Source organism: Equus asinus, chromosome 14 (assembly GCF_041296235.1).
Source record: "Equus asinus isolate D_3611 breed Donkey chromosome 14, EquAss-T2T_v2, whole genome shotgun sequence".
In the NCBI taxonomy this organism is placed as follows: Eukaryota; Metazoa; Chordata; class Mammalia; order Perissodactyla; family Equidae; genus Equus; species Equus asinus.
Window position 1 is genome coordinate 12,870,306 of NC_091803.1, and position 24,434 is coordinate 12,894,739.

Genomic DNA, 24,434 nt, shown 5'->3' on the forward strand with positions numbered 1-24,434 from the left:
ACTTGTAACCTTTAGGCTCACTGACAACACTGATTGAGTTATTTATTGATTTATCACAAAATATGACCTCAAAGGAGGTCAAACTGAGAGTGTTCATGACGCTGGGCCAAGTATCAGGCTGGAGAGAGAAGCAACCTTTCGAGCGCAGGTGGCCTTTCCACTGGCTGCAGCTCCAGCCCTGCCTCCTTTCCCAGCACATAAATCTTCCAGCCTCACTGAATCTCCACTGGGAGAGAAGGGAAGCTCTTTACCCACAGGCTGCAAACAGTAGCACAGACTTCTGAAAGGCAAATTCAGAAGAGAGAATCTTAGAAGGAAAGTGGCCATGGACCTGATCCCCAACTTTTCTACAGAAACCTGGGTTCTCCTGGCTACCAGCCTTGTGTTCCTCTATCTGTGAGTAACTGTCAAGGCTCCTGTCCTCTGTAACCTTGGGCTTGGGGAACTAATCAGCCCTGCTTTACCTTATCTGTTTTGAAGATGAAAAGAGTTAATGAAGGAGAAGCTGCTTAATTGTTGGGTGCTATAAACACATGAGGTATTATTATTGATCTGACCCATATCTGCTGAAGGAGTACCCCCCCACCCCCCCGCACAACTACCACTGATAACTGCTGTAGGTAGGAGGGTTTAGTGACATTATTTGCTCCTAAGGGTGATCTTTTGATTGACTACCAGTTTGGACATAAACTAATCAACCAGAATTCAGCAGAGGCAGTTTGCAAACACCTGGTCCTGTGCAATGAGGTCCTCCTCCCTTCTCATGGTCTGAGGGTACTGGAGGCAGGAGGGACTGGCTTTCATTTTTGTCTCACTATCTTCACCTTCCAGGTTCTGCATCTATTGAAAAAGGCATGCAGCAAGACTGGCCTGTGTCACTCAGGTGGCTTCTGCTCTTCTCCCTCTCATGGCCCAGCATCAGTTACACAAGGCACCTGGTGCTCCCTGACTTTGCTAAGGCTGGAGATTGCTTACCCTTCTCTTCAGACTTAGCTCATCCTTCTTTGCTGTGCCCCTCCTCTCAAATTCCCTCCTAAGACTCAATTCCCCTATCCTGTAATATACAGAACTATTTACTCCTCAATGAGAAATCTTTACGGTGGAGAAGACCCTGCAGAAATTTTAAAATTGTATTCTTCTCCTTCACCTTTTCCTTCCAGCCTCTGGGATTGTTAGCATCAGTATAGAGATTTATTTTCCCCCGGATATGAAATTTTCTAGCAGCCTGCAAAGGCACAAGCCCAAAAAGCCAATTTGGATTTTAAATATTTTTTCCTTTGAAGTTACAGTACAGGAGGATGAATCAAAACCATGCATCATAGGAATTCCTTTCAATGGTGGGATTCCCTGTATCATGGAGCAGGTTGGGAGAGCATTCTTTTCTATGTGTGAGTAGGAAAGGTCTCTGCATGTCACATTTGACCTCTGTGTCAATTTCACTTTCTGAGAGTAGGAAACCGTGAACACAGATGTGAACATATGAAATATAAATCTGGTTTTAATTCTTTGAAAGAAACGTTAGGAATTCCGGATATTGTGGGAATATATTTTCGGACTGATGACATTTTAAAATTAATGTGATTTAATTTCATTCTATTTAATAGTAGATTTTTTTAAAGGAAATAAGACTATTTCCAGCATATACTTTCATGCGGCATATACTTTTTATACAGGATAAAAGAGGGTTATTGTTTCAGTATTTGTGACTAGAAAAGTGCATAAATAACCTTACCCTTCTGGGATAAAGTCAAGAACATGAATCTAGGTACAAAAATATACTTCTATGACATAGAATGTATATGTGTTTTAAAATATACCTGTCCAGCAGGTATATTAATCTCTCAGTGCAGGTGAGTAAGCAAGACTTCGGAGCCAGTGATGATATGAGAGGCCTCCACGTAGGAGTCAGGATGAAGTAGAAGAATATTTCTCATCCCTTGGAGCTGACTTCTCAGAGATACTCCTCAGTCGTGGTCCCACAGGTGGTCCCTCACAGGGTAGCAGGGTTAGCATCTCATCTACTTGAAGCTTGGAGACAGGGACGCCATCTAAATCACTCTGTTTCTGGTCTGTCTGACAGTAGGACTGTCACTAGATAGTGTCGCCACTGAACCAACAACAGCGTAGCCTCAGAGACACTGGTGCAGCCAAGAGTCAGTTGCTGCAGAGTGGACAATGCCCTCCTTAAGCCAACATAATATAAGTGTAATAAATAATGAGTGGCATTGATGTTAGCCTCTTCATTTATACCAAAGGCAGCATTACTCTATTCAAAAGAGGGAAGTTGTAAAGAAACTGAAGAATTCACCCAGCCCACCCTCTGCCTTGATATGGAACCATATGAGTTTAGACACTAGACCAGTTCTTCCCTTGGGGATCAATGTTACAGACACATTCACTCAATTGCTTGGCCTCACTTGAGTGTTCATGTAAGACATTGAAAGTGTAGAAGCAGAAATTGATTCAATTGATTTGCCATAGTTGTGATGGCAAAGGAAGGAACTGGGGTAGGACTAACTGAGTCATACACATTTTTGGCAGTCAATTCACGTGCTTCCATCAGCTCTTCTGGAGGAAGGATCCAAAGGCCCAGCTAGGCCCAGGATGAGATGCCTCTGCTGCGTCCTTAAAACACACATCATTTCATGCAATTTTTTCGGTTTATTTGATTACCTATTAAAATATTTGTTGGATTTGTACTAAATGATTTGAAACTGTACTACCTTAAAGGTTAACCTTCAAAGAAGTGAAGAAAAAGTCTTAATTCAACTCTCAGGAACATTTTATAGTTACTCATTTTGTATTGCGTTATGCATCCTATACTATCAACTGGAAGAGCCCTGAAATTTGCATGGTCCCTTATCTTTTAGCTGAAAAGATTTGTAGAGCATAATGCTTTTCAACCATACTTTCCTAATTTGCCTCTAGGGAGTTAGCCTTGTAGGCCCAGCAGCTTCATGGTTAAAATGGTTTTCAGCAGCCTGTTCTTCCAGTGTCTCTTCTTCCCACTCTCTGCCACGTCTCAGTAACAACAGAATGGCGAGACTTGCAAGATCCAGAGCCCCTAGTTGTGAGATTCCACACATGACACATGAAAGATGAGTTGTAGACAGCCCTGACGTAGGGAGCTCAAGCCTTAATGGTTTTTTTGAGATAGCTGATTCACAGAAGCAGTAAACTAACCACTTTGTGACTGACCTTCTTGAGAAAACAGAATGTCCCTGGAACTGTGCTTAGCAGATGAGTATCACAGGTGGAGGATCAGAGACCACGAGGGAAGAATAGTCTGGAAATGGATTATCTAGTCATTGGTTCCTTTATATAGTATTATTCAGGAAGCATATGGGCCAATCACCCTTCTATCTAGCTCAAGTAAACCAAATTCCCTGACAACAGAGACTTGGGGGTAGCAGAGAGTCACTCGCATTTCTACGAGGCCAATGGCAGCTTGAACATGGTTTTCATTCTGTAGAAAGAGAAAACTGGCTGCTTCAATGCCTGCATGAAGATAGATTTAAGAAGGATCACATCCTAAAGTGAGGTCAGGGCGTAGAGGGAAGGAAAAGCATAAACAGCTCTGAACAAACCGTAAGAACAACATCATGTTCATGTGAGAACATAATGTAAGAACAGCAACAGCAACATGGCTCCCAGTAACACTCTTTCATTGAGTGGAGGCAGCTAGGTAAAACATCATCAGAGTAGAAATTTTTTTTCCCTTTCTATCTAGAATGAGAATCTCCAAATTATGGGAGAGTCAACTTATTAAATCGACCTAAGTGAATTTCCTGGAAGAATTCTAGCCTGAACCTCTCAGGAGCACTCAAGTTTAAAAACATTTATCAGCATTCACTCTAGGATTGACACCATGAATACTTCAGCTGCTTTCAGCTGCTCATCATTACTTTTTGCAAGTCTCAGTGGAGGTAGGAAAGAAGATGATGATTCAATGTAATCATTGCTATCTGAGTTGTTGTTGTTATTTATCTCCTACATGTTACCTTCCTTCCTTGACTGTTCCAGGTCTGAGTCAGGGACTGGCCAGCCTCAGCATCTATTCCACAATCCCTGTGACCTGGCTTTCTCTTTCACTTTATAGATTTGGCACCTATACACATGGACTTTTTAAGAAGCTCGGAATTCCTGGGCCGACACCTCTGCCTTTCTTTGGAAATATTCTGAGCTACCGTAAGGTATTTTTTGAGCTCCCTCTCTTGCTGCTCATATTTGCAAATCCCAGTTTAGTTCTATAGTGAAAATGTCCCTGCTCTGGAGGAAGTTCTGACGTTCCACACTTTCTAGAAATGATGTCATATGCCCCACCCAGCACGTGGCCAGGTTTACTCCAGGACTCTGTTTTCATCTGTTATGAGTCTCAGGTTTGCCTCAGTTGGACAGCCCAGCTCTCTGGCCGATTCAGCACAGTATGTGATGTTCCAACTTGTGAGTATTGTGAAGAATATTATCTTCCTGCCAGATGCAGATTCCCAGAAAGGCAAAATGGGTACTTAGTATTGGGAGAAGAGAATGAAGGGAGTCCCCGGTAGTGGCTCATTAAGCTCTGTACTCTAGAGTCAAACTTTCCTGTTTGTAACGTAAGCTCTGGGTAGTCATTTTTTTCCCCATCCTCCTGGAAGGCTTTGAAACTTCAATTAGGCAGCCCCAGAATTCACCATTGGGTAATTTGCATATACTGAAATTCCCTTAAGATCTGCTAAACCCTGGCAGTTATATTCATGGATCTAACTCATACTTTGCTACCCATGAGACCTTTTGGGATTTGAGAGATGGAACAAGAACTTTCTGCTTTACTTCTCTGTCTTCAGAAGAGGGACCCTATGGGTGAGTCTGATCAGGGAATGGATATAAGACAAGATGGTGGTTGTCTATCAACTTTAGATATTTATCGACTAATTGAGTTGTGGTTTTTTTTTAAACAAAGGCAGAATCACTTATACAAAACCACTAAAATGGAGATGATTTGACAACATTATTAAGAATCTAATTTAACAGAACGGAGTATTGGTGACACATGGACTGTGAGTTTTGGTGGCACCTTTGTGGTTAATCCAGCTCTGATGCCTCTCCCAGGGCCTGGCCACTGGATGGGAGGTTTCAAGTTCACATACAGAAAGCAAGCAGGCACAGCCTTGCGTGGAGGCTCCTCTCTGCCTCAGATTTCCTTTCCCACAGCCTTGAGGCTTGTTTCTCAGATCCCAATTTTCCTTATTGAGTCTTTCAGTGCTTTATTACTGGCTAAGAACTTTCATACGTTTTTCCCTCTGAAAGAGCAATAATTTCATTTCCACCTTTCCCAGATCAGCTCCTTAGTAGATGCACCCCAACACCCACATTTCTGGGACCTTATTTTCCAGAGTTAAAACACCACAACTAAATTTAATGATAAGAAGATTCTTTTTCCTTAACTTACAGATGTGGCAGCTCAGAGGAAGTGTTTTAATTTGTACTGTCCTACATGGACTGGTAGCATCTCCCCATCCTTTCCGTATTAACCTGGAAAAGTGGAAGGCGAATCCACATTGTCATTCTTTCATTCACTTACTCACTTTCTTACTCAACAAAGATGACTTAGATTTATTTAAATCTGCTGGACTAAAAGAGGTCACTGTAGTGTTAAACTTCCTAATTCTGTTAGAATTCTAGGGAGAGCTCATTAGATAAATGAAAAGGATCCTTAATAGGAGATCAAAGAGGGTACAGGCCACTCTCAGTTTCCCTCAGCTTCAGTTTTCTCACATGTCCATGGAGGTAATAATTCAGAGAGTTATTTGATTTCAGAGACAACAGATGCACAAGTGAAAACACTTTAGAAAGAGGAGGAGTTACTTAGTATTCATAGACATGGGTAATCACTTAGTATCTATGATACTCAGAGAAATTTCTAGAGTGACTTTAAATTCTCCAATTCAAATAGCTCCTCTATTTTCTCTCCTTTCCCCTGAGATGTTTTTGCATAAGAGGTCCCTCTCACTATCAATGAAAGATAGTAAGCCCAATTGCATGGAATTTGAGTCATTTTCTTCCAAGAGACAGGTTGGGTTCAATATATTTAGATTAATCTAATTATTTTTCTCCATGCAGGGTATTTGGGATTTTGACAAGAAATGCTTTAAAAAGTATGGAAAAACGTGGGGGTAAGTATTCTGGAAACTTTAATTGGATAGACTTGTGGTTATAATTATGTCCTCACTGTATGTAAGACAATCTCAGTCCAGAGTCTCTTTTAGAAATTTTAGAAACAGGGGAATTAAATCATACGTTATCCTACTATAGCCTTTTGAGCATTCCAAATCTTTTTCCATTTGTAGACCATTTTTACATATTTATGATCAGTGTGTCTACAATTTTCATCTATTGTTATGTCATGCATTTGTCATGTGCTGATGCATCTTCAAAATGATATTTTTTCATGACTGAGGGGGTAGACTTTCCTTAATTATTATTTTGTCCTTATGTAGTTTCATTTCCTTTACTTATTTACTAACCTTACTTCCTTTTTATAATGAAATATTTTACACCTAGAAAAATTATGGAGAATGGTATAGGAAATACCCATATACGTACCACCCAGACTTAACAAGTGTTCCAATGTTATTTCTAACCATGATCTCCGGGCGTATGAATTCTGTAACGTCAGGATGAAAATCTGGACTTCCAGGTATGGTAACAGCAGCAGAAGCCAGTTTGTTAAATTTATTCAGCTTTGTTTCCTCAACAGGTTTTATGAAGGCCGGCTTCCTGCATTGGCTATCACAGATCCAGACATGATCAAAACCGTACTAGTGAAAGAATGTTATTCTGTCTTCACAAACCGGCGAGTACGCATCCATTTTCTTTTAATTTAAAATTGCATTTATTTATTAAATTCTTATTTAGAAATAATTATAGATTCACAGAAGTTGCCAAAAAAAAATGGTACAGGGAGGTGCCATGTCACGTGGCCTTCATCCTGATTCTCCCAATGATAATAATTTGCATAACTATAGTACAATATCAAAGCAGGAAATTGACATTGGTACTATCCACAGAGTTTATTCAGATTTCATCAATTTTATGTGCACTCATTTGTGTGTCCGTGCATGTGTGGCTATATGAAAATTTATCATTTGTGTAGATTTGTGTGACAACTACCGCAATCAAAATACAGAACTGTTCCATTGCTGTAACCAAGTTTTTACTCTTTGATCAATGTCTCTCTTTCCCCCTCCCTAGCCTCTGATAACCAGCCTTCTACTCTCTGCTACTATGAGTTTGACTTTTTCTTTTAGATTCCACAGATTCGTGAGAGCATGCAATATGCGTCCTTCTTTGCCTGTCTTAATTCACTTATCATGTTGTCCTCCAGGTTCATCCATGTTGTTGTAAATGGCAGGCTTCCCTTCTTTTTAAAGGCTGAATATATACACTTAAAGTAATTTTGGGTAGGTCAGGACTTATTATGGCCATTTTGTTCATCTGGGTGTTTCATATCCTTTTTTCCTATTTTCTCTCTTCTTCCTGTTTTCCTTTGTGATTTGACAATTTCTATAGCCACATGCTTTATTTCATTTATCTTAATCTTTTCTGTATCTATCACATGTATTTGCGTTGTTGTTGCCATGAGGCTTCTAAAACACTTTACAGCTATAGCAGTCTATTTTAAGCTGCAAACAGCTTAACTTTGTTCTCATTCAAATGTTCAATGCTTTTACTCCCCTGCACCCCCTTTTTTTGTTTTTTATTTATTGATTTATTTATTTTGAGGAAGATTTGCCCTGAGCTAAAACCTGTGCCAATCTTCCCCTATTTTGTTTGTGGGTCCCTGCACAGCATGGCTGATAACTGGAGTATGTCCACACCAGGGATCCGAACTTGTAAGCCCCAGGCTGCTGAAGCAGAGTGCACCAAACTTAACCACTGCACCATGAGGCCAGCCTCCCCCACCTTTTTTATTTTTGATGTCACAATTTACATCTTTTCATATTGTGTATCCGTTAACAGATTAGCTATAGTTATCTTTAATTCTTCTGTCTTTTATCCTTTACACTAGAGTTGTAAGTGATTTGCACACCACCACTACAATATTACTGAGTTCTGAATTTGATTATATATTTACATTTACCAATGAGTTTTATACTTTCATATGATTTCATGTTACTAGCTAGTGTCTTTTCTTTTTAGCGTGAATAACTCCTTTTAACATTTCTTTTGAGGCATGTCTAGCGGTGATGAACTCTTTCTGATTTTGTTTTTCTGAAAATGTCAGTCTCTCTCCCTCATTTCTGAAGGATTGCATTTCCAGGTAAAGCATTCTTGGCTGGTAGTTTTTTCTTTCAGCACTCTGAATATATGATTCCACCTTCTCCTGGCCTTCTAGGTTTCTTCTGAGAAATCCACTCATATCCTTATGGGGATTCCTTTATAGCGCTCTGTTGCATTTTTTAGTTCAATCTCTGTAATCTAGCTTTAAAATTTCTTTTTGGTTCTTTTTTACATTTTATATCTCTTGTTGAATTTCATTTTCTTTTCATATTTTTTTCCGTTTTGGTTAAATTGTTTATCTGTGTTCTCTTGTATCTCTCCGAGCTTCTTTAGAACATTTACTTCAAATTCTTTTCAGGAAATTTGTGGACCTTCATTTCTTTGGGGTCAGTTACTGGAAGTTTATAGCATTCCTTTGAGAGTGTGATGTTTGTCTAATTCTCTGTGCTCCTAGTAGTCTTGCAATGGTGTTTGTGCATTTGGAGAAGCAGTCACCTCTTCCCGACTTTACAAACTAACTTGGGTAAGGAAAGACCTTTGTTGTGGGTTGAGGCACACCAGAGTGTGCTGTGGCCCTCAGTCTAGTGTTTTGGGGTGTGAAGCGTGGGGATGTGGCAACTCCAGGTCCAGGGAGGCATGGTTGGCTTGGGTAGCTGGAGTCCACACCATCACAACGGCAGCAAGAGTTGTGGAGGGTCCACAGTGGCTGTGAGGGCTATTTGGGTCTTCAGCAACACCTCCAGGTCCAGTATTGAGGGACCAAGGCAGGCACCAGTGGCCATAGTTGGTGGTGTGCACATGCTCATCTGTGGGCGCTGACTGCAGGCACGTGCACTGCAGTGGGAGCTGATGACTAGAGTTGAGGGTGGCAGAGTGCAGGTGTATGGCTGCAGGAGTTAGCTGTGGGCACAGCAGCAGTTCAGTCCACTGACAGGAGTCAAGGCTGGCTCTAGGAACCTGAGCAGCTGCAGGGGCCTGGTCTGTTGTCATGCACACACCCAGCCACAGAGACTGGGGCTGTCTTTTGTCACAGATCACAGCGCTCAGGGAGTCATTGGTGGCACTGGCTAGGGCAGCTCTGGCTGGGGAGTAGTGGCACAGGGCAAAACTCAGGCAGTTGGAGTCTGAGGAGATGAAAATCTGTGGGATTATCAGCAGCAAAATCTATAGGGTGTCCTCAGAATTGAAGCTGGTTATTGGTTTCCTCAGCAGCAAAGGCTCTGGAGTCTTCTGCAAAGCAGGCCACAGAGAACTACGTCATTCCTGCCACATGGCTGATATTGGCACTCTCTGCTCTTCTTTATCGTTCCTAGGTGTCTCAAGACATGTCAGCTATGCCAGTCTCTGGGTGGGTTGAAACCAAAGCAGGCCATTTGTGCAGTGCCCTGAAAGACTGGAGAAACTATTCACTTGTCCCACTGTCCTATTCCTACCAAAGGAATTCTCTTGGCCCTGATCAGTGCTGGTCTGGGGCATGGGATGATGCAGGCAAGTGAAAATACTCTCCCTACTCATTATGTGCAGTTGCTCTCAGTGTTTTGCTCCACTGTGTTCCTGAAGCTTCTTAAGTAGAACCTTGAGCCCTCCTGGATCTATTTTCATTCATGGATGGCTGTCTCACTGATGTTCTTTGCCGGGGCGGGGGGGTGTCGGAGGCTGGAGTTTTCTACTTGGCCATCTTAGTGAAGTCAGTCCAGTCTTTCATCATTAAGCATCATGTTAGCTGTAGGGTTTTTTTTGTAGATGCTGTTTATGAAGTTAAGGAAGTTTTCCTCTCTTCCTAGTTTTTGAGTTTTTATAGTGAATGGCTGTTGGAGATATCCATCTTAAGACAAAATAGTTTGGAAGATGAAAGAAATTCTCAAGCAGTTTGGCTTGGTAGGCCAGTCCCAAGCTGAGAAATAGAATTATCACTTTCTTTTCTTTTCTGTCTGTGGAGAGAAAATGTAATGGCAAGGGATTTCCATATGATTGTACGATTTCTTCAGAATAGTAAATAGCTTACAAATCTTTTAAGTAATAACTACTATTTTTTTTAAAGAAAATCACCATATCAAGATATGTCTCTTGTTGAGTTGCTTTTGCTGTAGAGATTTGTAAAGATGAAACTGGTCTGAGGCAACATATATTTTACCAAGTCTATCTTTTACCAATCCCTTTCTATTCTGTGTAGCCCTGGAGGACGTAGTAAGTGTTATTCCTACCTCTTCCTCTGGAACAACAGTTTCCCTACCACATGAGTCATTTGCATTTAAAAGGAGATTGGAAAACAAAGGCTGGACATCACATCAGTTGACTGGGTGTCTCCTTCACCCTCACAGGAAGCTAGGCATTTGTGGTAAATATTTATTGAGCATTTATCATAGGATCTGCTCCTAAGATGACAGTCACTAAATATTTGATAAATAATTGCTGCCCATTTAAGAAATGTTATGTAACTATTGAGACCTCCAAAACTTATGTAGGGCAAAATGTCTTTTGCTTTTGAGTCTAGACTTTTGGTCCAGAGGGATTTATGAAAAATGCCATCATTCGGTCTGAGGATGAACAATGGAAGAGAATACGAACTTTGCTGACGCCAACCTTCACCAGTGGAAAGCTCAAGGAGGTAAGAAATTAAGAGGGCTTTTAATTAGAAACTTAAAGAATGCATCTGGTGTCAGGTAGAAAATAAGATTGTAGTTCCTTTCCAAGGGGTATTTTGCTGAATTTGAACTCCCTAGAAGTAGTCTTTTGTTTTTGTGCCCTAGAAGAGATATTATAAGATTCATTATAAAATATCTCTTACTGCCCCATGCTTGTGAAAGCCAGGTCTTTCTAGAACGCAAGTCTCCCCCATTTAACTTTAGGTGGTGTTGTATATTGTCTAGATGTTCCCCATCATTGGCCAGTATGGAGATGTGTTGGTGAGGAACCTAAGGAATGAAGCAGAGAAAGGCAAACCCGTCACCTTGAAAAAGTAAGTAGGAGTGCACCTGCTGGGATTCTGAGTTCTGTCACGAGACCCTCCAACTGCCTGCCATGGAACCAAAATTCCTACTTTTCAGTTCCTCTAGTGACTAAACAAAAGTAGGTATGTGGTGTTACACCTCAGTGGGCTACCCAAGAAGGAGATGTTCACCCAAGAAGAAGGGCGCCAAGAGATGAAGGGTCTTCTCATCTGTGTACATGAGCCAGGATTAATTTATCTGGTTAATTGCCACCTTGGATATTCTGGAAGAAAAAATTACATAGTTTATAAAGAAGAAACATGATCATACCAAGGATTTGAGTGTAGATGATATGGAATGAAAAGAAGGGGAGGTACTTGGTACCTATTGATGAGCAGTGGGTGGGGCAGGAAAGTTACAATGTGGAACTTGGAACAACTTATACACCTTCATCCTCTGCTGAATATACCAGCAAATACTAGATAATAAATCTTACCACCAATTCTCCTTCCTTCAGTTTCAAAAGAGAGAAGTCCCTATATAGGCTACAGGTAGGGTGACCATGTCACATATTCTCTAAAATGGGATTTTTTAAAATTTTTCAGGAGCAACTGGTGTAAACTGGGACTGTCCTTGGAAAACTAGGGATACATAATCTCTTAGCTATAGTATCCCCAATTCAATTTTAGAGTGATTTGTTATTACTATTTTTTAACTAGGAACATCCACAGTTTTTATATTTGTGGAAATGAGTCTACCCTCAGGGCAACCTGAGATTACTAGAGTTGAGGAAGACTGTCTTTCAGGAGCCTTAACAGGGGTGTAGAGAAGGAGAGATGACATTCCTGGCAAGTCAGAACAGGCTGCTGCTATTCTGTAATATACAAAAAAGGAATCAACTCTGAGTGTGGATACTGTGGTGAGGCAATACCAGATCAATTTCAGCTTTCTTGAGTCCCCTAGGAAGAGTCACTTATTCTACCCTTTGTTCTGCTTAAACACAGTGCTTATATACATACTGTTGCCCATACTCATAACACAGTACAGTAATTTGTCTTGTTATGGGTGTCTATCCCTCTGTGACTCAGTTCCTTGAACTCAGAGCTGGGTCTAACTACCCTTAGTGTCCCTATCACCACTAGCACAGGGACAGCTGCATCAACGGCACCTGATAAACACCTTATGAATGAGTGTAATGGTAGTATAGACTCTTTAGATGATCCAACAGAAACTTCTGATGGTGTGTGGCTCTTTACCTGTCTTGCCTGTGTTTATGAATTTACATGTTCTTCTTGCTGCGTATTTTGTATAAGGACAGTAAAGAGGTGATGATTTTAATTTTCCATGTCTTTCTTTCTCTCCTCAGCATCTTTGGGGCCTACAGCATGGATGTGATTACTAGCACATCATTTGGAGTGAACATAGATTCCCTCAACAACCCACAAGATCCCTTTGTGGACAATGCCAAGAGGCTCTTAAGACTTGATTTCCTTGATCCACTCATTCTCTCAATAAGTATGTGGACTACTATTTTTCTTTACTTTCCTTCCTTCCTCTTGACTTCATTCCTTCTTTCTTTCTTTCTTTCTTTCTATAATGGCTTTATTGAGATATCATCAAATACCATAGAATTCACCCATTTAAAACATACAATTCAATTCTTTTGACAACCTGAGTATTCATCCACAGGTGAATGACCAAAGAAAATGTTGTGTAAATAGGATGGAAATCCTGCCACTTGTGACAAAATGGATAGACCCTGAGGGCATTATGCTAAGTGCAATGTCAGGCAAAGGAAGACAAATACTGTGTGATCTCCCTTACACGTGGGATCTTAAAAGAAAATAGCAACTAAATTCATAGAGAAAAGAAGTCAGATTTGTGGTTACCAGCTGCTGGAGGTAGAGTTGGGGTATTGGATGAAGGTTGTGAGAAGATACAAACTTTTGGTTATAAGATAAATAGGTACTTGGGGATGTAAAGTACAACACAATGTCTATAGCTAACACTGCTGTGTGGTATACTTGTAAGCTACTAAGAGAGTCAATTCTGAAAGGATGCCCTCTGCAGGCTCTGTTCTCACGGTAGGCATAGAACATGGCCCTTGTCCTCAATTCTGTGTTGGAAGAGCTGATGCTGTACTTACCACATCCTAAGAGTTCACAGGGAAAAAATGTTTTGGAATACATAAAATGATGAATGTTAGCAAAACTAATTGTGGTCATCTTTTCACAGTATATATATGTCAAGTCATTATGCTGTACACCTTAAACTTATTCAGTACTGTATGTCAATTATAGTTCAATACAACTAAAAATGATTTTTATTATATTCTAAAATACGTGCAACAATTACTAGAGTGAACTGTTAGAATATTTTTGCCATCTCAGGAACCCTGTATGTTTTAAATACCACCCCTCCCACTCTTAGTCCTAAGCAATCAATCACTAATTTACTTTCTGTCTCTATAGATTTACCTAGCTTGGACACTTTATATAGATGGAATCATAGAATATGCGGTCTCTTGTGGCTGCCTTTCTTCATTTAGTATAATGTTTCCAAGGTTCATCCATGTTGTAGCATATATCAGTACTTCATTATTTTCGTGGTTGAATGATATTCCATTGTATGGGCATATTACGTATTGTTTATCCATTCATCAGTAGATGGACATTTGAGTTGTTTCCACTTATTGGCTATTGTGAATAGTGCTCCCATGAACATTCATGTGCAAGTTTTTTGGGTTTTTTTTTTGATACCTGCCTTCGGTACTTTTGGGTATGTACTCAGGGGTAGAATTGCTGATTATATAATTACTCTTTGTTGAACCACTTAAGAAACTGCCCAACTGTTTTCCACAATAGCTATACCATTTTATATTCCCACCAGCAATGTGTGAATGTTGTAATTTCTCCACACGTTCACCAACACTTGATCAACACTTTTCTATCTTTTTGATTATGGTCATCCTAGTCTGTGTGAAGTGATATCTCATTGCAGTTTTGATTTGCATTTCCCTAATGCCTAGTGCTGTTGAGCAACTTTTTACATGTTTGTTGGCTAGTTCTATAACTTCTTTAGATAAATGTCTATTCAAAGTGTTTGCCCTTCTACAGTTGGTTGTTTGTCTTTTCATTCTCAAGTTGTAAGAGGTCTGTATATATTCCAGATAAAAGTTCCTTTTCAGATATAGGTTTTGAATTTTTTTTCAATTTTGTAGGGGTCTTTTCACTTTCTTGATAATGCTTTTCAAAGCAGAAAATTTTTAATTTTGATGATATACAATTTGTGAATTTTTATTCTATTGCCTGAGCCTATGGTGTTATATCTAAGAATCCATTGCCAAATATGAGATCATGAAGATTTATCCTTGGTTTTCTTCTAAGAGTTCTATAGTTTTCTTTGTTTAGGTCTTTGATCCATTTCGAGTTTATTTTTGTATATGAAGTGAGGTAACAGACCAAATTCATTCTTTTGCATGTGACTATCCAGTTGTCCCAGCATGATTTATTGAAAAGAGTAATTTTCCCACAGAATGGTCTTGGAATCCTTCTCAAAATTTTGTTGATAATGGACATGTAGGTTGATTTCTGGACTCTAAATTCTATTTCATTGATCTATATGTTTAATCTTATGCCAGTATCTCAATGCCTTGATTATTATATCCTTGTGGTAAGTTTTGAAATTGGGAGTGTGAGTCCTACACCTTTCTTATTTTTTCAAGATTGTTTTCACTATTCTTGGGCCCTTGCAATTCCATACAAATTTTAAGTTCATCTTGTCAATTTCCATAAAGAAGCCAGGTAGGATGCTCATAGAGTATGTGATAAAGCTGTCAATCGATTTGGGGAATTATTGCCATCTTGACAATATTAAGTTTTCTGATCCATGAACATGGATGCTTTTCTATTTGCTTAGGTATCCTTTTATTTATTTCAACAATATTTGCAATTTTCAGAGCATAAATTTTGCACTGCTTTTTAAAAAGTCTCTTTCTAACTATTCTGTTCTTTTTGTTGTTAATATAAATGAAGTTCTTAATTTCACTTTTCAATCTTTTTTTTTTGCAATGTATAGAAATACAATTGATTTTGTATATTGACCTTGTATCCTTGAATGCTGCCAAACTTGTTTATTACTTCTAATAGGTTTTTAGTGGATTCCCTAGGATTTTCTGTATACAAGATCATGTTATCTGGTAATAGAAATAGTTTTAATTCTTCATTTCCTATATAGATACCTTTTATTTCTTTTTCTTCCTAATTGCCTTGGCTATAAACTCTAGTACAATGCTGAATAGAAGTGGTGAAAGAGGCATCCCTGTCTTGCTCATATCTCAGGGGAGAACATCCAGCCTTTCGCTATTAAGTACAGTGTTAGCTATGTTTTTTTGGTGGATTCCCTTTATCAGGTTGAGGAAATTCCCTTGTACTCTTAGTTGGTTGAAGTTTTTTCTTTAACACAAAAGAGTGTTGGATTTTCTGAAGTTCTTTTTGTGCATCTATTGAGATGATCATGTGTTTTTTTGTCTTTTGTTCTGTTAATGTGCGGTATTATACAGCCTTGCATTCCTGGAATAAACCCCATTGGTTACCCTGTATGCTTCTTTTTATGTCGCTGGATTGAGTTTGTTATTATTTTGTTGAGGATTTGTGCAAACATGTTCATAAGACATGTTTGTCAGCAGCTTTTTTTTTTTTCTGTGGTGCTTTTGTCTGGTTTAGTATCAGGATGATACTGGCTTTATAGAATTAGTTTGGAAGTATTCCTCCCTCTTCTATTTTTGGGAAGAGTTTGTGAAAAATTTTTCTTACTTCTTTTAAAAATATTTGATAGAATTCCTCATTTAAACCATCCAGACATAACTAACTCAATTTTCGTTTACTCGTTACAGGTCTATTCAGATTGTCTATTGTTTTTATTGGAGTCTCAATGGTTTCTAACATTATGTAAATTTCAAAAGTACATCATTATGTTTCAACTTGTTTATAAACAGCATCATGTTCACCACCAAAAGTTTAGCTGCCATCTGTCACCATACACATGTGCCCCTTTACCCCTTTTGCCCTCCCCCTTCACCACTCCCCTCTGGCGACTACCACATATTGTCTATTTCTTTTTCAGTCAGATCGTGTAGTTTGTGTTTTTCTAGGAAATTTTCCATTTCATCTAAGTTTTCTGGGCATTCAATTGTTCATAGAATTTCTTCATAGTGCTTTTTATTTTTTAATGTCAGTAGTAGTGTCCCCTTTTTCTTTTCTGATGCTCTTAAGTTGATTCTTCTCTCTGTTTTCCTTGGTCAATCTACCTAAAGGTCTCTTTGAAGCATCAGCTTTTGGTTTCATTGATTTTCTCTATTGGTTTTTATTCTCTATTTCATTAGTTCCTCCTCTTGTCTTTATTATAGCCTTCATTCTGCTTGCTTTAGTTTTCATTCTTTCTTCCTTTTTCACTGCTGTAAGGTAGAAATTTAGGTTATTGACTTGAGATCTTAGTTCTTTTTAAATGTAGAAATTTGTATTCATTAATTTTCTCTGAGCACTGCATTTGCTACATCCAGTAAGTTTTGGTATAACATGTCTTCACTTTTATTTTTCCCAAAGCAATTTCTAATTGCCCTTTGACTTCTTCTTTGACCCATTGGTTATTTAGGAGTGTATTGTTTTATTTCCATGTATTTGTGAGTTTCCCAATTTTCTTTCTGTTATTTATTTCTCATTTCATTCCATTGTGGTTAGAAAACCATCATGTTTTATTCCTCTCCTGACTCCTTTTATTGAACAGCACAATTAATTAAGGTAGCAGACTATGGTCTGGTTTATCCAAGAAACTCTAGTCCGAGAGATAAAAGGTTAAGTGGTCAAGGAATTTAATCTTGTTCTTTCTGTCACTTCAAAGATGCAAAAGGGGTCATTGATCTCACTGCTATAGTGATGGCTAGGAAGTCTGAGCAAAGATGATGGAGGAATTGGCTTATGGTTGAGAAGCTTGGTGTCTTTTACTCTTTTGATTGGTAAAGCAAATTATAATTGCTCAAGGTGAAATTTTCATTTTCATCATGCTTTCTTTTCTCTTTTTCCCTACAGCTCTCTTTCCATTTCTTCGCCCAGTTTATGAAGCATTAAATATCAGTGTGTTTCCAAAAAGTGTAACTGATTTTTTCATAAAATCTGTAAAAAGGATGAAAGAAAGTCGCCTCAAAAATAAAGAAACGGTAAAATATGGTGGTAGTTACACGAAGCTATTCACTTTTCATAATTTATTGAGCTGTACTCAGGATTTGTGCACTTCGGTGTATTTTTTTTCTGGTGGGGAGATTTCTAGGTTTTAGGACAGGAGAGTTCTAATATTTTCAGGAAAATGAATAAGGTGGAGGATGGGGAGGGAGATAAAAAATGAATCAGAGGGCAATGTTTAAAATTTAATAATATGCATGACAATTAGTATGTCACTGCATGAATATTGATGAGGTAAAAAATTTATCACTTCCTTTCAATAAATTATCAAAGTCTAAAAATTTCTGTTTAAAATTATTTATACTTAAATTACATTACAATTTTCCCAGATCTTATACTGGGAAAAAAAATCACTTTCATTCCAGGCCTCTTATTTTACGCATTCTTTAATGGAAGCCCCCATCAGGCTACCTGGTGGAGTATAGTCTATGTTATATTTGAGCCCCCTCATAGTGGACAGAAGTCTTCTCTGGGCATTGAGGCTGCAAGATGGCTAACCCAGCTTTGCCTTCATAAGGCCTGGAGTTCAACACAAGGATGTCTACAGGTCAAGGAGAAAGGGTTGGGTACCCCCAGGATGTTACTGAAGACCATGTAGTGTTCTGAGAGGGTGAAGCATTTGAAGATGCTGGCATAAAAGCTTTCAATAAACTCTGCAAATATCAGAGAATTAATCTATGTGGGCATTCATTTAAAATTAAGGCTGAAGAAAAACAGGATTGAAGTCAGGGCCTTTTTCTTGAGCAAGCAGGCATGACAGGAGCAGGCAACTCTTTGGCCAAGAAGCTGTGTTCAAAAGCCAGAAATGCTGAAGCAACATCCTGTTCCAGATTTTTAGCTGGATGTTTTTGTTTACCGGTGACTCAGGCAACATTAATCAGACTCCTGGACTTAAAGGGCCATATTTTCAGGAAAGAGGTTAAGCACTACATTCCTGATATATTTCTGACTTCACAAGTGTCTTTCTGTCATTGAAATGTCTCTTTCTGCTTCCAGAACCGAGTGGATTTTCTTCAGTTGATGATTAACTCCCAGAATTCCAAAGAAATGGACACCCATAAAGGTAACCAAAGAAGGCTTCAGAGGACCACTGACGGGGAAGTGCAGGGGGAGGGAGTGGTTCTGAAAACATGAAGGAAGTTTTCCAGACAAATGACTTTTTAAACCAAACTGAAGAAAGACACATGTTCAGATATTAATAGTAGCCAGAGACACTTTCTAGAAGCATGTAGGCAGAATTTTCTTCAACGCTTGGAGGGCAACCTTATACAAGTAGTTCATGCCCCAAAGTCAATCAGTGGTCTGTGGATCACCTACATCAGAATCTCTGGGGAGCTTGTTTCCTTGTCAATTATCAGGACTCATGCAGACTCACTGCATCATAACCTTTGCCTGGAATTTGCATCAAGGCTTCAGCACAGCTGATGCCCTTTGCCCCGGTGTTGGTGACCTTAACTTGGACTCTTGGTTGAAGTTGTGTTCACTAACTTAACCTATTGTTAAATTTTATTTTTCCCTTTTTAATTAATAAGTATCTTTTGGAGGAAGCCTTTGAGAACATGTTAACATTCTGTTCCTCTTCAAATTTCACTTAGTACTTTTATCAGTGTAGATGTTTTTTGACTGAAACCATTATTACTGCAATGGTTGTTAAATGATGCCTTTCTAATTCCATCCTTTTTTCTACATTTATGAGTTGATGTTCCCTTGTAAGGGGAGATTTTCATTCTCTCCTTTACATTTGTTTGTACATTTATATCAATATGATCTCATATATTGCTAATTTACTCTCTTACACCTCTTCCTTCCTTCCTTTCTTCCTTCCTCCCTTTCTTTCCTTCTTTCTTTCTTTCTTTTTTGGAAGACTGGCCCTGAGATAACATCTCTGCATGTCTTCCTGTATTTTGTATGTGAGAAACTTCCACGGCTTGGCCTGATGAACTGTGTGCAGGTCTGCACCCGGGATCCGAACCCGTGAACCCAGGGATGCTGAAGTGCGATGCACGAACTTAACCACTATGCCACTGGGGTGACTCTCCATCATTCTTGATTTTGATTCTCAAATTCTCTCAGGTTTGTCGTCTGGAAGCCCTTCCAATTGGGATCCTCAGTCCTTTCTTTTTTCGTCCTTTTTGTAAATTTTATTTTTTCAATTGATTTTATTTTTTAGACTACTTCTAGATTCACAGCGATATTGAGTGGATGGTACATAGATTTCCCGTTCAACCCCTGCTCCTTCCTCTATGATACAGTCTCTACACACCTTCTTCCACTATAAAAATCCCTCGCCAGAGTGGTACATTTCTAACGATGTATGAATCTATGTTGACACATTATTTTCACCAGAAGCCCATAGGTTACATTAGGGTTCACTCTCAGTGTTGTGCTTTCTATGGTTTTTAAGAAACGTATAATGATGTATACCCATCACTATGGTATACAGATTATCCTGTGCCTTTTCACCTATCATTTTCTGACCACTGCCTTGCTTTCTGATGGAAGACATTTGAGGTTTCTCTTCTATTTCCTGTGACTAGCCCTGGAATCAACCATTTCTCCAAGGAACTCCACTTCCTTTTAGTGTAATGGTACTTAGATAACCAAATCGGGTGTCTAGGAGTGCTCATTGCTACTAGGGTTTCACTGCTTCTAGATCTTCTCAGTGGACAAAGCTAAGAACATCAAATATATTTACACAGAACTGATAAACATAAATATTTCTATATCCACCCATAACCAGTAATCTAAACATACTCTGCCTCCCTAAAACAGGACTTGATTTATAGTTTATTTCCATGACATGAATATTCCCATATAGTTAATTTAAAGCTACCAGTTGTTTGACAATCATCTCATATAATTTCTGAATATTTAATAATTGGTACTAGAGTGCAAGTATGATCTGAGTCCAGCACACTGCTATAAATACATCTATATCTATGTCTACATTTAGTTCTATCTAGCTGTGTATTATCTATATATCTATCTATCTATCTGCCTATCTATCTGGTCCAATGCAACTCTCTGCAATGAAGAAAATACTATATATCTGCACTGTTCAATGCAGTAAACACTCGATACATATGGCTACTGAAACTTGACATGTGGCCAGTGTGAATGAAGAACTATATCTTAAGTTATATTTATATTTAAGTAGTCAAAATTTAAATTTAAATTTAAATAGACACATATGGCTACTATATAGGAGAGCACAGCTCTAAACTTTGAGTATCATGAGGTTCATGTTAACCGATGGAAAGTTTTTGGTAGTTGAATTTACTGACAACAGCATCACAGAAATCATCATTGGGAGATCAGAACTCTGTAGACCTTTTTTACAGTCATTTTGTAGAGTTTTAGTTGTAAAATACATGTTTGGGGAAGGTACCATGCTTATTTCAGTATTCTGGGTGTCTAAAGGTCCTAATCCAGTTCCAGTCAAATCGATTAGACCCTGACCATGCTTAGTTTCTTCCAGGAGAAGGTCAAAAGGGAAGACAACTTCGTATCTCAAGGACTATTTACTGAGCATAAAGTAGAGCCAAACAGAGCCCGGATGTGCTGAGGAAGATGACAGTCAGGCCATGATTGAATAAGTATTGTAGTTCCACACAATGGATCATATTTTTCTATGTCTTATGCTGGTTAATGCCGCCTATTGACACCATTTGTCTTCTGCTATTTTAATGCCATTGGTTAGACCATGGTCAATCATCACTCTTCTGGTGTTTTTTTTTTTTTTCTGTCTCTGTAGCTTTGGTACATATCTTGGATCTTCCATTCAAAGACTTTACCCAGGTCTTCCATTACCTGGTGCCTCTCATGGTGCTATCCATGCTTCTCAAGCTAGGTTGTACACACAAACCACCATACCTTATGAAAGTTCAGATTTTGATTTGCTAGTTCTAGGGTGGGCGTTGAATTTCTGCATTTTTAATGAGCTCCCAGATGTTGCTGATGCTGCTGTTCCATGGACCACACTGAGTAACAGGAGTTTATCTGTAGTCCAACATTATTCTCTTAAATTCCCTGAAACATGTTTAGAGGCAACATCCTTTAGTTTTCTCTACAATTAAGCCTTAGTATTGCAGACTCTCTTAAAAAAATTCAAACTATATTTTATCTAGAATAATTTAAATTTTTCCTGGGGGAGAATGCTACCCTACATTACTTGTAGCTAAAGTACTTTTAGGATTCTCCAAGGGACTTACTAATATCAGTGTATATGTTAGATAGAAATGGTATCTCTTAGAAATTACCCAGCTGTGTTGGTGGGAGTGTGGCATAACCAGGAGAAAAGACCAAAAATACTATAGACCCTTGAAAAACTGGATTAAGACCATTTTGGCCTTTTCTTGGTTGTGTTAGATAGACACCAGAGTGCAAACCATTCCCAGTTTGACTCAGAACTACTTTTCTGTTTTTTTCCCTAGTGGTTGGGGAGTTTCATTTGGATTTCTAATCATCTGAACTGTGATGTTTTATATTTACATAATTTACTTAAAATAACTTTCCTCTCCTTTTAGCTCTGTCTGATCTCGAGCTTGTAGCCCAATCTATTGTGTTTATTTTTGCTGGCTATGAGACTACGAGCACTTCTCTTTCCTTCCTTATGTATCTTTTGGCCACTCACCCTGATGTCCAGCAGAAGCTGCAGAAGGAGATTGATGTGACTTTCCCCAATAAGGTGAATGGATGTTACTTGGAGTGGGGGGGGGGGGAGGAGGTGAAGCCTTAGCAAGAATGTCTCTTTACCACTTCCTAAGAGAAATTTGCAAAAAGAGTGTGTCAATTCTTACACGTGTGCTCTTTAGGAAGTGTGTAAAGAGACAAAAAAAAAAGGGGGGAGAGAAATCTAAGTAATGTATGCTACTCACATAAATATAAGATCTTTGAAAAAAGTGCCGGTCATAGTGTTCCCACAATAATACCAAGTAAAAATCACAAAATCTCAGTGGCATCTAACAATCAGCATTTATTTGTCAAGTTTCTGGATAGTTATCTGTGTTGATGTTGGCTGGACTTGACTTGTTCTGGCTATTGTCTGATCTATGCTGGCCTTAGATAAGCTGGATAGGCTGACTCAGTTCTGCGTGTGCCCCACATAGTTCTCATACTCCAGAAAATTAGCCCGGACCTGTTCTTCTTAGGGCAATGGCAGAGTGCAAGAGGAAAAAGCACAATTATATGGGTACCTTTCAAAACTGTGCTTTCATAACAGTTCGCCAACATTCCATTGGTTCAAAGCAAGCTAGATGGCCACCCCAAGAGTCAGAATTGGAGGCCCCACAAAGTTAGATGGCAAAGGGCATGGACACAGGAAGGGGTGAATTGGGACTATTAGTGCAATCTACCACGATGGGTAAACTTTGCAGACTACGAGAAGCCTGGTATACAGGGAAGAGCACAGTGTAGGAAAAGGAAGACATGACTTTCCTGAGTGTGGTTTTGGACAAGTTTTATGATCTTTCTCAGTCATAGGTCCTTCAGATGTAAAGTAAGGATACAGTTTAGGGCTTACGAAAGTAGAGATTCTTTCTTTTATCTGCTTAAGCCCATATTGGGATTCTTTTCATTGCAATATAATGAAAAGTTCACTTAGAGACGGAGACGAGCTAAGCATTTTGTTCTCCCTTTTTTATAGTAATAATTACAAGGACAATAACAACACAAATAGCTAACATTTGCTTCTTAGTATACATGTCTCTTTTAAATGATTTCTATTTATAAATGAACTTAATATTCATAAAATGCTGTATTAGTCTGGATAGGCAATCTTATGCCTCACTAAGGGATTAGCCCTCAATATCAGTGGATTTACATAGCAAATGTTTACTTCTAACTCACATTTACATTTCCAACTGGACCCCAGTCCAGGATAGGAGTGGGAGTCTCTGCCCCACGTAGCGCTCAGAGATACAGGTTGTACATCTCTACCTTCTTATAGCTGGTTATATGGAACATGAGGCCTTCCTATTGGCGGAGGAATAAAGAAGTAGATTGTTGCTCACTGGCTTTTCAAATGTTTTTTCCCTGAACTGACATACATCACCTCAGCTCACAGCCCATTGGCAAATGTGATTTCCCCCAAGTTCAATGGGCTGGGAAATGTAGGGGATACATGAATGTTGGATAAGCAGTGATGTCTCTGCCACACCACCTTATGAAATGTCAGCTCTAATTGTATCCATAGAAGATATCAGAAGACTGAACTACAGAGAAATGAAAGAACTTTCACATGCTAGTCATATAACCAATCATTTAATAAGGTGTCTGGCTCCTGAGCCAAACTCTTAACCTCTACAATATTCCATCTTCAATATAATACCAGGTGATAGCTCATATTGTCCGCACTGTCTTAAGATCTCTTCCCAAACTGAATTTCTTTATGATGAGAAGAGACCTGGCGGAAGTGGGGCTGAAGTGTGTTGTTTAGATTTTCAGAGTTTATAGTCAAATCCTGAAGGGCCAACCAGGAAACTGTTCAAATAACAGAGGGTAGGGCTGAGAGTAAAGTTCTTGTTACACCTTTTCCTAGAAATGAAATTGTGTGCCATGGTATCACCCATCTTAACCTTTTTTGGGTCATGTTTGGTTTAGAAAGGAACAGGTTTCTTCCCAAATTACTTATAGAGTTTTTATATAATAGAGCACATATCTTAAAATTTTATATATATAACCTAAAGAGTTAACAAGTAGTATTTTTCAACTAAAAAACCTTAAGTTCAATAGGGAATTGGCTTTTTTATACGTTCTCTTTCCTTGGTGCAGGTGTGTGGTCTCTCTTTTGAAAGAAAACAATGACTTGGGCATATTTCACTTAAGAGTAAATGTTATAGTCCATTAGTCACATTTGTTCACAAGAGAAAGAAGAAAAGCCAATCTGATAGACGTGCTAATGTGAGGGATTTCAGGCCTTGTATAGAGGATTGTCCTAATGGTCTTCCATAGTCAAAAATACTCCACACATCTCAATGGGCCACTGAACAGGTCAAAGGACATGTAG

The 24,434-nt window shown here is 38.9% G+C and overlaps 1 protein-coding gene across 1 annotated transcript in view; it reads left to right on the forward strand.

Annotated features, from left to right (window-relative positions):
* The first annotated feature begins 208 nt into the window (after positions 1–208).
* LOC139039782 (cytochrome P450 3A12-like) overlaps positions 209–24,434 on the forward strand; it is a 36,664-nt gene continuing 12,438 nt past the window's right edge. The window contains exons 1-10 of the mRNA XM_070484305.1: positions 209–396; positions 4,100–4,193; positions 6,103–6,155; positions 6,740–6,839; positions 10,757–10,870; positions 11,133–11,221; positions 12,559–12,707; positions 17,279–17,406; positions 18,425–18,491; positions 21,955–22,115. Of these exons, the coding sequence (XP_070340406.1) occupies positions 326–396; positions 4,100–4,193; positions 6,103–6,155; positions 6,740–6,839; positions 10,757–10,870; positions 11,133–11,221; positions 12,559–12,707; positions 17,279–17,406; positions 18,425–18,491; positions 21,955–22,115 (1,026 nt within the window). The 5' untranslated portion in view covers positions 209–325. The remainder of the gene's footprint in view (positions 397–4,099; positions 4,194–6,102; positions 6,156–6,739; positions 6,840–10,756; positions 10,871–11,132; positions 11,222–12,558; positions 12,708–17,278; positions 17,407–18,424; positions 18,492–21,954; positions 22,116–24,434) is intronic.